At 44.0% G+C, this 17,450-nt stretch overlaps 1 protein-coding gene across 1 annotated transcript in view; it reads left to right on the forward strand.

The window, feature by feature from the left end:
• The window catches only part of PRPH (peripherin), a 41,762-nt gene that overhangs the window by 18,352 nt on the left and 5,960 nt on the right, over positions 1 to 17,450 (forward strand). The window contains exons 7-8 of the mRNA XM_082247160.1: positions 3,389 to 3,438; positions 11,392 to 11,474. Of these exons, the coding sequence (XP_082103286.1) occupies positions 3,389 to 3,438; positions 11,392 to 11,474 (133 nt within the window). The remainder of the gene's footprint in view (positions 1 to 3,388; positions 3,439 to 11,391; positions 11,475 to 17,450) is intronic.

Genomic DNA, 17,450 nt, shown 5'->3' on the forward strand with positions numbered 1-17,450 from the left:
ATCAGTTATAAAAATATGCACTGTCACTGTACTAATGACACTGCCAGGGAAGGGGTTAACTTAGTGGGTGATCAAGGTGTTAAATGTAAGCCTAGGGGAGTGTTTATTAACTGTGGGGGGGATTTGAAATTACCATTATATATATATAGAAGGATCACAGGCGCTCTATGATAATTTCAGAAAGAAGAACGGTCGGCTATGTTTACAACATCTGACCGGCCTCTCTCAGCGGGGAGCGATTGTGGCCACCGGCCCTGTGCATCGGAGTCCTGCTGCCTAGTGGGGGCGGCCCCCTAGAACCACGTGCGCGACCGATGTAGTACTACATCGGTTCGCACAGCTGAGCCAGCTTGCCTCAGTAAAACTGCATCGGGCGGTCGGCAAGTGGTTAACCACTTGCTGACCGCCTACCGCAGATTTACTGCGGCAAGCTGGCTCAGCTGTGCGAACCGATGTATGGGTACATCGGTTCGCGGGAGCGCTCCTGGGGCCCTCACTAGGCAGCGGGGATACCAATCCATAGGGCCGGTGGCCGCAATTGCTCCCTGCTGAGAGAGAACGGTCAGATGTTGTAAACATCGCCGACCGTTCTTCTCTCTGAAATTATCATAGAGCGCCTGTGATCCTTCTATATAGGATCACAGGTCTCTATGGTAATTTCACAAGTCCCTCCCCGATACAGTTAGAAAACACCCGCTAGGCTCTTAACACTTAACCCTTTTATCGCCCCTGGTGTTAACCCCTTCCCTGCCAGTGTCATTATTACAGTAACAGTGCATATTTATAGCACTGATTACTGTAGTAATGTCACTGGTCCCCCCAAAAGTGTCAAAAATGTCAGTTAGGGGTCCGATCTGTCCGCCGCAATGTTCCCGCAAAAAAATCGCAAATCGCCGCCATTACTAGTAAAAAAAAATTAATAAATAAAAATGACATAAATCTTTGTCCTAGTTTATAGATGCGATAACTTTTGCACAAACCAATCAGAGTATGCTTTTACCAAAAATATGTAGCAGAAAAGAAATTGGTCTAAAAGGATGAAAGATTTAGATTTTTTAATTTTTTTTGGGAATGTTATATAGCAGAATGTGAAGAAAAAATTGTTGCACTTTTTTTTGTTTATAGCGCAATAAATAAAAATCACACAGGTTATCAAATACCACCAGAAAAAGCTATTTGTGGGAAAAAAAAGGACATACATTTTTTTAGGGTACAGTGTCGCATGACCGCGCAATTGTCCGTTAAAGTAATGCAGTCCTGAATTGCAAAAAATGGCCTGGTCATTAAGGGGGAAAATCTTCCAGTCAAGAAGTGGTTAAAGCTTGGAGCACTGCACTTTGCAGTACAGTGCATGAACTTTCACTTCCTGAGAACTGTTAAATGAGTTTGCATTGATTTCAGCATGCATGGAGTACTTTGCACATGCTGAAACCAATGCAAACTCATTTAACAGCTCTCATGGAGTGAAAGTTCATGTATTGTACTGCTAACTGCTCCATATTTTTTGTTGAACATATATTTGCTGCAAAACTTAAATGTTATTATTTATTGCAATTGCCAATATAGCAGTGGTGGGGGTAACCTAAAATCGTTCCTACTTGCTGTGCTGTAGGATCATCCTGGACTGGCCGGGGGTTCCCTTGTCCTCCTCGCTCTCCTCCTCGTCCTCGACATAGACCACGCCCCGCGGCAGGGGGAAGCTAGTATCCCACAGGCCGCACGGAGGAGGGTAGGCGGAGCATTAGGCTCCGCCCCCACCCACTGATTGAAGTGCAGCAGGTTTGGCCACTCACTGCGGCTCTATGGGGGCGCGAGTTCCTCCCTCCCTTGCAAGTACGCCCCTACTGAAAGCCGGACTGTGTGTGTGGGAGGCGGCGGGAGGCAGGCAAGGACCAGGTGAGTGACAGGAGCTGACAAGGAGGCGCGACTCGCACATAAGATGACCGGACTCCCGGAGCACTGCAGACATGTCTCAGATCGGGTTTTTTTATGCTGGGGGGGCCTCTTTTTTGCCGCCCCCCGCAAAGTGCCGCCCTAGGCCTAGGCCTTGTCGGCCTAGGCCAAAATACAGCAGTGCATATGCATGCCAACTTACGCATGCGTTTGCTTCTGCGTGCGAGCACAGAGGGATGGGGGCGCTTCATTTATTTTTTTTTTATTACTTTTATTCCTATTACAAGGAATGTAAATATCCCTTGTAAGAGAGAAAAAGATGACCGGTGCTCTTTATGGAGAGATCTGGGGTCAAAAAGACCCCAAATCTCTCTTCAACCATTAAAATAAATAAATAAATAAAAATGTTGATCTTTCGCTTTAAAAAAAAAAAAAAAAAAATGTGTTTCCTTCTACCCTGGACCGAAAGTGACATTATGACGTCGCTCTGGTCCTCCAAGGTCATAGAGGCAATCAGAGATGATCTAATCTTTCATTGCCTCTGTGACCAGCCGCCCCACCACCGGATCGTTTCTCGGGTGCGCCGGTGTAAACTGTAAGCTAGAAAAACAACGCTTCGGAGAGTGAGCTAGTAGCTAATGAGCCGCACAGATCACTTTCCTGAGAATGCCAGCCATCAGATGAAAAAAACGATAAACCTGGTAAACCACTCGCAAACTGCCACTGTACGTATAGTGGTCAGCAAGTGGTTAAATAACATGTCATGTGCAATGGTTTTGCACAAAGCAGTCCTGATCCTCTGGGGTCCCCTGCCAGTGCTTTTGGTTCCTCCCCCTAATGATTGCCCCCATTGCAAGCTGCTTGCTATGGAGACAATAGTATGGACTCACTCCCGGGCTGCACTCTGTGTGTTCATCGACACACAGAGCAGCTTAGCCCCATAAACCCCCCCCCCCCCCCGCTCTCTCTTCACTAGCGGTGATTGACAGCAGCAGGAGCCAATGGCTCAGTCTGCTGCCTCAATCTCTAGAAAGGAGAGAGAGAGAGCCTAAGAGAGCCCCTGCACATGGACAGGGAATGCATCAAGGTATAAAAAAAAAAAACTTCCACCTTTACCACCTTTAGACCCACTTTAAGAAGTCTGACCCCAGTGATAAAGTGAAACCACGAAGCCAATAAACTTTGGGCTGTCTGCCCTTAGGCTGGACTTTAGAAATAGAGTACAGGTTCACATTCATGATGAAATAGGCACTGAGCCTATTAAACAGGACAGCATCAAGATTTATTGTTTCCTGTCACCGATGACATTAATGAAAAAATTGAGATTGAGCAGCATGGCAGCAATAATACATAATTAGTTACTAAAGGCCACTACACACTGAAAATGTTTGTTATCCATATATATTAGTAGAAAATGATGGTAAACTGTTTATAAATCTTTATTCATACAGATATTAAACATGTATCTTCTAATGACACTTGTCTTGTATTTCAGGATTACTGTCCCCATTCACTCAATGACATCTCTTCATATTAAAAGTCCAGGTTAGTAATTCTGAATACATGAATACATCTCCATGTATATTAAAACATCTGCTGTAATGCAAGCGTAGGTTAAACAGCTATGAAATCATTCTTTGGACCAAATGTCAATAACAGAAATTGAAGGTGGGACATTGACTGGACAATCAGAGAGGGAAAACAACTGAAGAAAGTTACATTTAATTGATTTTTACAAAAAAGGGCAGGAAAGCCATATTTTAAATATGTGAATGAAATGTAATTTCTTTGCATTGCACATCATCGTTTTATTTTATAATTACAATTTATAAAGTTTTAATGCAGTTCCATGCATGTGTTAGACTGGCTTCTCACTTATGCGTTCAAAGTGCGTTGCGGTAAGGCAAACCATTCACTTTGAACGCAATACCGCATGTTAATGTACATGCAGTAACGCACTGAAACACACCAAACAGGTGTGAAGGATGCCCTACTGCACATTCACGTATGTTGATGTGCATTATTAGAACCTTGTACACGGGTTGTCAGTTTTTTTAGGTGTTGAAAATCCCATTTTGCAAAATCTCAAAATTGAATGAGCTCTTAGAGAATATCCATATTCACAGCATATACAGGAAAAAAAGAAATGTCAACCCAGGATAATCCTTCCTACTACGGTACCAGCATGCCTCAGATTTTTAGCTAGTGTATTTTTTCAACTTTGCTATGTAAAAGACTAATTCATTTTTTCTAGAACTATTTTTTCTTCAATAAAGACTCTTCTTTACATCACAGTTTGAGTTGGTCCCACCAATTGCAGATATCTAGCGTGGCCATCTTCAGCTTGGTTTTTGAATGTTGTGTCGAGACACCACTGGACATTGCGTGGATGGCCTTGAAGTGACTGGGCACTGGGAATTGCATGGGGGACTTTCCAGACTCTATTCCCATACCTCCCAATTTTTTGAGATAGGAACGAGAAAAACCTATTAGAAAAAGTATGTAGACATAGGTCACATTCCCACTTAAATGCATTTTTGATGCATTCCAGTGCGTGTTTGTTTAGTTTTTGATGTGTTTCCAGATGCATACCAGATTCTTTTTTTTGTTTTTTTCACTGTACTGGGGTCTGGTGTGTTTTTGATGCCTTTTTCCGCGTTGCAGTACAGTTCCGTGCACAAAAAAATGCAGCATGTTCTACTTTTTTTTCTGGATCTGACCACACTGGTGTGAACTATGCCATTGGAAACCATATAACCTACTATCCATGTGTTTTTGATGCAGAACATAAAACACACTGGACTGCATGTGGTGTAAACTGACCCTCAAATTGGTATTAAAACCCAAAATGTAATATATTGCAGCATACCCATTATTAGATGTGGTGACTGCATTAATTTTCTTTTTTTAGGCTTTATTCCCACTTTTCCCCCTGGTTATCTGGCCAGTAACATACCTCCTGTATTAGAGTGCCCCCCCCCCCTTCTGGATGAATGAGCACAGGGGGCACCTCAGATACCTCAGGCATTGTCACTGGGAGAATGGGAGGAGTGTTAGAAGTACTAGCAGATTTAAATTCAACAAATTGAAGCAAAACCCAGCTCACACTTTATAATCAGTTCCAGCTTTTTTTTTTTTTTTGGGGGGTAAAGGTTTTGCATGAGTAATTAAAAATTCATCATTCTAAGCCCCCCATGCAATGTTAAATGGTTTGGCGCATCTATGTACACTGATACATCTGGAAGAGAGCTTATTCTTTTGAATAACAACAAACTTACTGGCCAAATCCCCATATGAAAATAGAAGAAAAAGCCTAAAAAAGGAAACAAATACAGCCATCAACATCTAAGAATTAGTAAACTGCAATAAATTAAATGTTTGCTTTTTTGGTTTAATACTGCTTTAAATGTGAACTTTTCAGTACAGAAGTCGTATGACTCGCAGTCCCAGTTTAATCTCTAGAATGCAACTACTAGAAAGCATCGCTGAGCAGGCTGATTCATTTGGTGGCTCAGAAATAAGGCTCTAGAATAGGAGATGTCTTTCCTTCCTACCCTTTCGAAGATCCACACAACAAATGCCAGCCTGTTGGGCTGGGGAGGAGTCCAGGGCATGACTCCTGGTCATCAGCGGAGTCATGTCTTCTAAACAAATCCTGGCACTTGGGGCAGTTTGGCTGTCCTAGCAGTACTGGATCCTGCTGGAGTGTCATTTGACCTGGATTCAGTCAGAGAGTGCTACGGCAGTGGCAAAGATCAACGATTAGAGAGGTAACAGAAATGTTACTGCAGCATGAGAGCTAGATCACATCCTGTCCTGAACAAAACTTCATGTTCCAGCCTTGTCTGCTGTGTACATTCCAGGCATGGACAATTGGCTGGCAGACCTCTTCAGTTGGCAACGTCTGAGTGGTCTCTACACTCGGAGATGTTCCAGGACTTGTGTCACGGGTGGGGGAAATCACTGGATGTGAACCTCCTGGTTTTCTGTGTTTTTTTTTCCAGCAAAAAACTGCACAGGTTTGTATACAGGTACAGGGATCCTCCAGCAGAATTAGTGGATGGGCTGGTGTCTCAGTCAGATCAGAACAAATCTTTTCCTTCCAGGATAAAATGAAATATGTAACAGTGATTTTTATGGCTCTGGGCGGACCAGGGTGGATATGCCTACCTGGTAAGGTACCTGGTGAATATTTTACTTTACAGTCAGTGGCTCTATGGCATTGCTGTTGAAGCTTAGGTTCTGAGAGACATGGGCATCTCTGATTCAGTAATTCCTGCTATGTTAAAAGCTAGTTTCCTACATTTCCTATGTTTCCTACAATTTCTGCATGATCTATTGTTAGACATGGATGGCATACCTCACTTGGTGTGGGTCTCAGGGCTTCTATTCTAGGAGTTTTCCTGTGGGACAAATCCTCTCCTTTTTATAGTTGGGCTTGGGTCAGCATTTGGCTCAGCACATCCTTTCCTATTTTAGGTACCATTAGCCTCTCACTTCTTGATTAAGATCTTTTATACAGGACTTTTCACACGTAGCTCCCCGTTTTCTTCTCTGGAGGTCCATGGGACCTGAATCTGGTTCTCTGCACTTCAGAAATATTTGAACCCATTAAAGACATTCATCTCTTTAATCTCACCAAAAAGGTGGTTTTCTGTGTTGTCATCACCTTTGTGGGGTGCATGTCTAAGCTGGTGACCTTATCCCACGGGCAAGCTCTTTTGGTTTTACATAGGGGCAAGGTGGTGTTGAGGCCTAGGATGTCCCTTATACTTATTGTATTTTCTGCCTTTCATCATCACTAGGATATTATTGTTCTTCTGTCCCTCTCTTACTCCAGTTCAAGAAAACGTAGTTAAAGGATGAGTCCACCCTAACACTTAAATCCCTGCATCTATAAATCTCTATGATTAACACTAACCTATCTAGCCCTGTAAAGAAAACAAAATCAGTATACTTACCTTTTTTGAAGCCGATCCAACCCAATCCCATGCTGAGCTGTCAGCTGAGGCTTCACTGTGGAGGCGGGTGCAAAAGACAACAGAAGTTCCGTAGTAAGTCTATGGGCGGCATTCATTTCACAGCCGTTGTAGGCCGTGTCCTCTGCAGAGCTTCCGCCGCTGGAGATGGGGTCGGATCGGCTTCAAAAAAGGTATGTATACTAATTTCTTCTTTACAGGGCTAGATAGGTTAGTGTTAGATCATGGAGATCCATAGATGCAGGAATATTAGTTTTAGGGTGGACTTATCCTTTAAGGCTGTGAGAGTCTCTCAGCCACTACTTCCTTCAGAACGACTGGTTGCCTTTTTTCCACTCTGAATAGTCCCCTTAAGGGTGCACCAGCTTTTGTTTCACCATCTCTACATGGCTCAGACAGACCATCACCCAAGCTTATGGTCTCAAGGATTGTGTTCCCCCTTTTCTGTTGTGGCGCACTCTACTACATCTGTAAATGTTTCTTGAGCTTTTCTGCATCAAGCAATTGTTCCCCAGGTTTGCAAGGCTGCCATCTGGTCTTTGGGTCACACGATCCATGAGTTCTACCAGGTGGATGCTGCTATCTTATCTGATGTCAGCTTGCAGGCAGTCCCCAGTTTTATATTGTTTTCTTAGGCCTGTTAGCATTTGTTTTCTGTGTTGCTCACATCTCAGTTGGACTGCTTTGGGCATCCAAGTGTGAAAAACGTCCTGTATGCCTTAATGCATAAAAACAAAGATTTTGTACTCACCATTAAATCTTTTTATCTGAGTCCATTGAAAGACATACAGTATCTCACAAAAGTGAGTACACCCCTCACATTTTTCTAAATACTTTATTATATCTTTTCATGTGACAACACTGAAGAAATTACACTTTGCTACAATGTAAAGTAGTGAGTGTACAGCTTGTATAACAGTAGTCCAAAGTGTCTTGGCTTCCTTCTGAGATGACAACCATGCAGACCAATTTGATGCAGCGTATGGTCTGAGCACTGACAGGCTGACCCCCCCCTCTGCAGCAATGCTGTCCTGTTAAACTGCTGTATGGTCTTGGCCACCATACTTCAGCTCAATTTCAGGGTCTAGGCAATATTCTTATAGCCTAGGCCATCTTTATGTAGAGCAACAATTATTTTTTCAGATCCTCAAAAAAAAAAAAAAATGGCAAAAAAAAAAGAGTTTTTTGCCATGTGGTGCTATGTTTTTTTTTTTTTTTGTCAAAACATTTTATTGAAATTAAACAGAACATACAGAAAGCAGAACAGATATGTAAAGAAAAACCGTAAAAAGTGCAAACTTGAGTCATTACATACAATTAGAACTGCAGCAACAGAAATAACGGTAGAAACCAATCTAACTGTACCCGTAATTGAGAGTATTGTGGCAGGGAAAGCCTTACGGAAATAGTAGGGAGATATGTAATAGTGGGGGGTCAAGTAATTAAAAGTATCCATGCGAGGGTAGAAGACCGGAGTGTAGGGGCAACAGTTGCGGGGAGGTGGTGCCCCCCACGCCCCGACACCCCCGATGGGGAACTTGCTGTGTCAGGGGACAGGGGGCACACACCATCCATATGTGGGATCCGGCCAGGAGTAGGACGTATTAGGGATACAAGAGTAAAGTAGCAGTAGAAGGGTAGCAACCCTCAGACAGTAGTTTAGGGGTCATGTAAGGGAGGGTGTGGAGGGGGGAGAGGGGAGGAAGGGGGAAGAAAGGAAGGAGGGGGGAGGAAAGAACACGAGGGGGGGAGGGCGTGTAAAGGGGGTGATGGAGAAAGAGGCATAGAGAGATAATGCCGGGGGGCCAGGAAGCCATCTTAGGAGTATGCAAGAGGCCTAGAATAGTCATCAAATGTGAATTATATGCTAGTGGGGGGGGGGGGGGGGGGGGGCTTCAGTGATCAGGCGCTCAACCTCTGAAACTCGGGCGAAGATATGAAGTGTATCCAAGGTGCCCAAGTCGTGTAGTACTTGCGGTTGGAGTCCGTGGCTTGAGCGACAATATCCTCCATCTCTGCTACTCTCTGTATCCGTGGTAACCAATGAGGTGCTATGTTGAACTTCCAGTGACCAGTAAGAGAGTGAGAGCGATAACACCAAATTTAACACACCTGCTCCCCATTCACACCTGAGACCTTGTAACACTAACGAGTCATATGACACCAGGAAGGTAAAATTGCTAATTGGGCCCAATTTGGACATGTTCACTTTTGTTGCCAGCGGTTTGGACCGTATTGGCTGTGTGTTGAGTTATTTTGAGGGGACAGCAAATTTACACTGTTATACAAGCTGTACACTCACTACTTTACATTGTAGCAAAGTGTCATTTCTTCAGTGTTGTCACATGAAAAGGTATAATAAAATATTTACAAAAATGTGAGGGGTGTACTCACTTTTATGAGATACTATAGGTCCCACCCCTCTGTTTATGATTATGCTTTTGGTACTGCTTTGATACAAAACTGAGGCATGCTGGTAGTGGGAGGTGTAATCTTGGGCCGGTCTACAGTTTTTTGTTTGTCAGTGTACAACCCTCATATAAACAGCAGTATAACCTGAGGGCAAAAAAACCTATGTCCCTCAATAAATTGCAAGAAAAGGATATTACAGCAAGTATAAAATCCTATATATATGTGATGCCTGTAATTTGATGTCCAGCTCGGTGTAGACTTTTCAGAAAAATAAGTGAGAATCAAACAAGCAGGAGTTTTCTTTACTCCAGCTCACCACATGTTATATTAAAAGAGGAGTTTGGCAATACTTTTCTTCTGGGTCACAGGAGTACACTTACTTTTACTCGCCTGTTACCCAGAATCAGCTAAGAGTAGGCTAAAGTCCAGTCAGCTGATATTGCATATCTGCTCCAGGCTCTGGAAGGATCCCTAACCATATTGTTGGGATACACTTGGATGCTTGATTGGCAGTTGGCTCAGGTTCTCAGCATTCTGCTAAGAGCCTGAGCTACTAACCCCTCTCCAGCCCGGTGTAACGTTAAAAAAACCCTACCCCCCATCTTACCGCCCCTTGCCTGCCAACCCTCACGATTTATCTGTAGTTACAGTTGTTTATTATACTCTGTTACCAATCTTGGATTGCACTTCTTCTCATTATACTGTATGCCAAATGTTGTTACTCATTTGCATTCTTCAATAAAATACTTGAAACAGAAAAAATATTAAAAAAAAAAAAAAAACCCTACCCTGTGAAAATTCCCTACCCTCGTCACTTCCTGTGAGGGTACGTCATTCAACAGCTGAGCAGCTTCCCAGTGCGCATGCTCACAGCTGCAGCAGGTAGGGAATTTTCATGGGGTTGTGTTTTTTAACCTTACACCGCGTCATTTATCAGCTGTTGCAGCGCGTCCGACTGCGCATGCCCAGCCGCTAAATTAAATCATCTTGGAGACTTCCCTCATCAGGTGCGGCGTCCCCAATGAGTGACTGAAACGTTCTAAAACACTGTAGCCGTGATGTGTATTTTCATAGACCCGCTGCCGATTTATTTTCCTGGAGCAGAGCTGATGGAAGTCTGACAGGTTGTAGCCGAGATGATTTTGCGTGGCAACAGTTGATGCATGATGCGGGGTTCCTTGAAAAAACACTACCCCGTGAAAATTCCCTACCCTCCGCAGCTGTGAGCATGCGCACTGGCAAGCGGCTCAGTTGATGTATGACGTACTCTCACCGGAAGTGACGAGGGTAGGGAATTTTCACGGGTAGGGTTTATTCACGGAACACCGGCACTCCAGTGAGCACTAGAGGAGCAGAGCAGAAAGCAGTGACTGGCAGTCACCGCTCTCTGCTCCAGAAAGACCGAGAACTAAGCAATCATATGATCCCTCTGTTCTCAGACCTAGGCAGGCCACACCCAATCCGTGTATGGGCAGGCTGAATTTCCATTGTCGATCGATCAACTTGGGTACAATTTCCATGCCAGGGTTTACCTGTGATTATTGTTAGCAGTTACTATAGCCACTAGCAATAATCACTGTCCAGTCTTCTCCTGGCAGGGCAGCAGGAATGCCCCCCCCCCCCCTTCGCCAGAAGACAATGGCCTGGCCTGGGATTACTGCATCAACACTATCTGCCTTGATATGGGGGGGGGGGGGGGGGAATTAAGCAAGTTTCTTCCCTGCAACCCATGGTTGATGTGTTAGACCAGCTCACTGATTCCCACACAAAGCTGGATTATCTGTTGTGTGCTTGGTCTTTCATTCTATTCAGTAGTATTATTTTGGTATTTTTATTTCTACACTAACTTTTCTTCACTTTTGGGGGCTCCAGTAGTAAAATCTCTCTGCTAGAGGGACAGCTCTGCCACCTTTGGGTCATCCTAGGTGGGTGACACCAGTAACTTGAGATCTCTGCCCTTAGTCCCCAACAGAGCCCCCAAAATCTATATGATTCTGGTGGCTGATTTAAACTAACCAACTTTTATTCATAACATTTTAGGTAGACCAACTCTTTATGTAAACGCAAGTTCACACATTGATCAAATGTATCCTTATGTATCCTTCAGGACCTGCTGAAGTAGATCACAGCTCCGAGGTTCACACCAGGAAAACTGTTGTCATTAAAACTATTGATACAAGAGATGGAGAGGTAAGCTAAGCTGCAAATATATCTTGGTAGTAATATTATAATAAGTTTAAAGATAGCCATTAACATCATGATATAGGTGATGAAATAAGTATCATTTTATACATATGACTCATTTTTATAATTAAGAGCCACATTTTCATAACTATAAAGATTATTCAGCATTTGGCAGATACTAGTAATGTTTGTGCATTGTAAAATAAACCTTAGAGTAGGTATTGTGGCAGATGCTTAGAAATCTAGCGTGGGGGGTTCAGCAGTCCCCCCCCCACTAGGCGAGTACTTCGGTCAGCGCTGATTAGGAACCAATCTGCAGACCTTTGTTGGTCATGCCTCTTCGACAGAAGCCGGCCGTTTAGGCCGGCTGCAGTACAAACGGGCTAAGGCTCCATGTACACAGGACGCTGGAAATGGCCGTTTAGGAGCATTTGGGTGTTTTTTTTAGAAGCCCCTGAACCCATCTACAATTTATCTTATCTGTCCATGTACACCAGGTCGTTTGCGGTCGTTTGCGGGCAGTTGCGTTCAGGGACTTTTTTTAGAACGCAATTATTTGCGTTCGAACATGTTTCCCGGCGTTTCAAACGCAAAAACGCGACCGAATGCGACCGAACGCGATGACCCGCGTTTGGCGTTCATGTTTTTCCATTTTAAAGGGGAATCATTTTTTTGACCTCTAGGAACGGTTCTAAGCGCAAACGCCCGCTAAACGCCCGCTAAACGCGAACGGATGTTTCAAACGTCCTAAAAATTCCAGCATTCAAAGGGACTTTTAACAACGTCCCGTGTACATGGACCCTAACAGTGTTTGCTGGTTTCTATTGAACTGGCTGATGCCTCCTGACATTCGGCCCGTGTGAACTAGGTTTTAGAGTGTACAGTATACACCATTCCCAGGCTAATTCAGAGCAGCAAGAGAGAATGGCATCTGGCTCCTTTTTTTGATCACATGGATAACGTTGGTGGATTTTTAAAATTGTTTTATTAGATTGCTGCAAATAATCATCTTTCACTATTGAACACACCTGTATATGAATTTTGGGGTTGTCTCCATTTTTCTACTATGCACTGATTGAAAACTTTAGGCAGTTGGTTAAATGTTAGTGACAGCCCTTAAACCAAATTTGGCTACAACACCCTGCGTCATTACATCACTTTACTTTATGCCTAGAGCCTGATGTGTGGGGATATGGCTATAGGTGTAACAACAACAAAGTGGTTGTAAAGGCTCAAAGTTTTTTTTTTTTTTTCCCCTCCACCTTTACCTATAGGTAAGCCTCTAATAAGGCTTACATATAGGTAGTGTAAATATCTCCTAAAAATGCATAGTTTAGGAGATAATCACTGTACATGCAGCCTGTAAATTCACTGGTGCATGCGCTCTGAAGGAACGGCCACCCATGCCGTTTCTTCAGAGCCCTGACTGGCGGCTCCCGCACGCATGGGTGGGAGTGACGTCATTGTGCCTCCAGCCAGTCACAGAGCCGAAGTCCGCGAACCCAGAAGGAAGACCGGTTGAAGATGGATGCCATTGCATCGCTGGAATACTTTGTTTTGAGGCAAGTTTCACATAATGTGCTAGTATGCGATGCTTACTAGCACTTTATTTTTTCTTACCTGCAAGGCAAAGGCATAAAGTGCAGCAGTTTACAACCACTTTAAGCTACATATGAAGCCCTAGGAGAATTATTAACCACCCTGCACTGCAAAGTGTTCTGGGACGGTCCTTTTCATACAATATTAAAAACTGTTTATCATATTTAACCACTTTACCCCCAGCCCTATTTCGGACACTTTTTGTTCACAAGTTAAAACCAGTATTTTTTCCTAGAAAACTACTTAGAACCCCCAAACATTATATATATTTTTTTAGCAAAGACTCTGGAGAATAAAATGTCGGTCATTGCAAAATGTTTTGTCACGCGGTATTTGCGCAGCGGTCTTTAAAACGCCATTTTTTTGGAAAAAATTTGAAAAATCACATTTCACTAATTTTAAAAAATACTAAACAGTAAAGTTAGCCCATTTTTTTTGTATATTGTGAAAGAACATGTCACGCCGAGTAAATAGATACCAAAAATGTTACGGTTTAAAATTGCGCCCCCCCGTGGGATAGCAACAAACTACGGTCAATAGAGATCTCAATCTGCGACACTTTAAATTTATTTAACGGTTACCAGTTTTGAGTTAGAGTGTAGCTCTTTTTTTTAAATTATTGCCCACACTCTGGCGATCGCGGCGATACCTCACATGTGTGGTTTGAACAGCGATTTCATTTGCGGCTCGACTTGCGTATATGTTTTTTTTTGTGCGCGAGCTAACGGTGACGGGGGCGGCTAAATTTATTTTTTTTTTTTTCCTATTTATTTTTTCTTTTTTTTTAACTTTATTACAGGTTTTTAAAAAAAAAAAAAATCTGATCACTTTTATTGCTGTCACAAGCAATGTAAACATCCCTTGTGACAGCAATATGTGTGACAGGTACACTTTATGGAGGGATCGAGGGTCTAAAAGACCCTAGACCCCTCCACTACACTTCCCTGTATGCAAAACGCCAAAAACGGCATTTTTGCATACAGCCGTTTTTTAAATCTGCCGCCTTTTGCGGCACAGTAACCCGGATGTGACGTCATGGACGCCGCCTCCGGGTTACGTCATCGGAGACCCGATCGATGCCGTTTCCGGCATTCATCGGGACTCCATCCAGCCGGCGGACGTGCCGGCTGGGTGCTCGGGGCTCCCGGTGGGACGGGAGCCCTGAGCAAAGCCGCGAAAGGCGGCGGGAGGGGGGGGGGGGACGTCCCCTCCCGCCCCCCGGGTAACGATCGAGCGGCTCCCGAGCCGCATCGATCGTTACCGACGGAAAGCCGACCGCCGGCTTCAAACAACGGTACCGGGATGATGCCTCTAGCTAGAGGCATCATCCCGGTATAACCACTCAAAGTCAGCCGACGTAGATCTACGTGGCTGGTCGTTAAGTGGTTAAATTGCACATTTATTTTAAATTGTCTTTTTTCCATTCAAATAAAAAAAAGTGTACTGCAATTGTTAAAGTGATTGTAAACTATCACCTTGTATAACCAACCATTTAGTTAAAATAGAAACGAAAGGCAAAACATTTTTGTATAAATATAAAAAAAAAAAAAGGTATTTATAATATATATATTTATATATTTTTTTTAAGTGATCATATTCCCTCTGTTCTCCGCTGCATAAGAGTTGGATAGAGTCGAATCAGCACACTGATCTTCCCAGTGAATGGCTGTGCAGAGGGGGCATGTCAGGACAAGTCTGATCATTGGAGGAGAGCACACAGAGTTCTCAGTATAGCTAGAGAACTGACTAAGGTGTGCTCTCCTGCTTAGTGGGGTTCGTTTTTACTAGGAAAGCAGAGGGATTGGCAGAAACACCAGGGATTTCACCTAAAGGAAGCAATACAAAGAGAATAGGATACTTTCTTGTACAAGTACATGGCAATATGAAGTGTTAGGATAACAAACGCTTTAAATGTCCACAGTGATTTGTTGATGTTGATTTAGAGCACTGGACCAAATTCTTGGAATTTGAGATATTCATTAAAACGTTTCTAAAGAAAATTTTTCTTTAAAAAAATCCACCATTGTAATAAACATGTTCTACTCACCTATTTAGTTCAATGGTATTACACAGAGCGGCCCTGAAACCTCTTCTAGGCTCCCCTGCCAGCGCTCTCAGCTCCTGTTCTCTGTATGACCCCATAGCAAGCAGCTTTTTATGGGAGCACACATGCGGGCATGCTCCTGAGCCGAGCTGTGCGTGTCCATACTCACAGGATTTGACTGACAGCAGCAGGAGCCAATGGCTTCCGCTGCTCTCTGTGTAATGTAGTGAGATCAAAAAGAAGGGAGAGAAGACCAGCAGCTGAGCACAGCATAGTATCGGAGGACGACTCGGTTAAGTCTTTTGGGTGGGGGGGGGGGGGGGGTTCATACAGCAAGTGGCAACACAGGTTTTCACTTAAATGTAGGGAATGCATATAGGTTTAAAAAAAAAAAAAAGCTTTAGCGTTACTTTAATGTGCTGGCTGCTATATTTTTCTCTTTAGTTACATTCGTACAAAAGGCAGTGTACTTTTTAAATGAACGAAAATTATGTATTTGACATTTCTGGAAAGGGGGCTGTTGAGCTTGTGGCTAATACACCGCACTGGCAGGGTTTATTTTGGAGCCCTAAAACTGGATATTCACAAGTAGATTTCTAAATGAATGTTCAGATGAAAATTCTGATTACGCACTGCATTTCAGGACTTGCCAAATGTCACTTAAAACGTACTACAAAATTTTGCTTGTTTTTATAATTCGATTTTGGAGCATGTACCTTGATTATGTTAGAGGCCCATGAACTTTTTAGGCACATAAACAAATTATTCATTACAATTTAATAATTTTATTCAACATCATTTAGAACATTTTCTTGTGGCCATTGCAGCCGCCGGACCCGCTGATTGGCTCCTGCTGTGTCCAATCACAGCGGAAGCATGGCTCCGGTGGCACACATGCTCCAGAGCCGATGGAAAAAAAAATAATATACAGGTGTGTGATTTTGCGCTTAAGGGCCACCCTGCCGTAGTAAAATGTACGTGGGGTGGTCCTTAAAGCGGTAGTATACTCCGCTATTTGACTTTTACCTACAGGTAAGCCTAAATATAACCTGCACGGTTTAGGAGATATTCAACCTGCATGCAGCCGCTGATGTCTGCGTCGCAATGCGCTCTGAAGGTCCGGTGGACCTTCAGAGCTCCTGTCACGTACCTGGTCCTGAAGCCGAAATGCTGAGAGGGCTCTCCTTGCGGCTAGGTGCTCGGTGTCCCTGAAGGTGGAAACAGGGAACACGAAGCCCAAAGAAGCAGGGATTGCAGGCTGTGCCACGGATGAGAGATGCAGGTGTGGAGATCTCTCCGCAGGTGGATACCAGATGAGGTGAGCAGTAGGACCCAGTGGAGCTGATGATGGTGCAGACTGCACACAGCAGGAAACAGGTTGTAGTGGCTCCAGTAAGCTGGATATGGCAAATAGGTATTGCAGGCTGGAGCAACAGGTAAGTACTGCAGGTGGGTACAGCAGGCTGGGTACTGCAGGTAGGCACCAAGGTGGATCACAGCAGACAGGGTGAAGCAGGAAACGTAGTCAGAGATGGATGCCAAAGTCAGTAAGCCAGTGGTCAGCAGACAGAAGAGCAGGGACGTAGTCAGGCAAGCCGAAGTCATACACAGGACAAGAGGCAAGAGCAGATCCGTGGGCTATCCGAGGTCAGAGCTGGGGGAATAACAAGAGGTATCCAAAGGCAGGCCGGGTCGGTAACAGATGATCAGAAGCATAAGCACACACACAAGAACAGGAAACAGGAAGCTGAAGATCAGTCAGCAATGTCCATGTGCTGCAGTCCCTCTTTTAAAGGCCAGAGGGCGCCAAGATCTGACAAGCATTGTGTGAGCCAGCACACACACGTCTTTGCCATAGTGAACGTGCGTTCGCAATACGTGTGCGTGCATTTGTGCGAGTGCGGCCATATTGGAAATTGGCCACCATGCCAGGCCTACGGGCAACTCTCCTCTGGCTAGTCTCCTGACAGTGCCCCCCCCCTACGGGCAGCCTCCGGATGCCCAAACGCGATACCTTTTCAGGGTTTCTGTTGAAGAACTCCAGCAACAATCTGGGAGCATGAATATTCCCTTCGGGCTCCCAAGAATTCTCTTCAGGGGGGTAACCTTTCCATCTGACAAGATATTGAGTTTGCCTTCCTCTCTTCCTGCAATCAAGAATTGTTTCTACCTCAAATTCAGTATCTTCGCCCACTGTAACCGGTGGTGGTGGTGGTGGGTCTTCTCTTCCCGGAAAACGGTCTGAAGAGGCAGGTTTCAGAAGAGACACATGAAAAACCGGGTGGATTTTATAAGATTGTGGAAGTTTCAGTTCAAAGGCCACAGGGTTTATCACTCTC

The sequence above is a fragment of the Pelophylax lessonae genome (genome assembly GCF_965119305.1).
Source record: "Pelophylax lessonae genome assembly, chromosome: 2".
Taxonomy (NCBI): domain Eukaryota; kingdom Metazoa; phylum Chordata; class Amphibia; order Anura; family Ranidae; genus Pelophylax; species Pelophylax lessonae.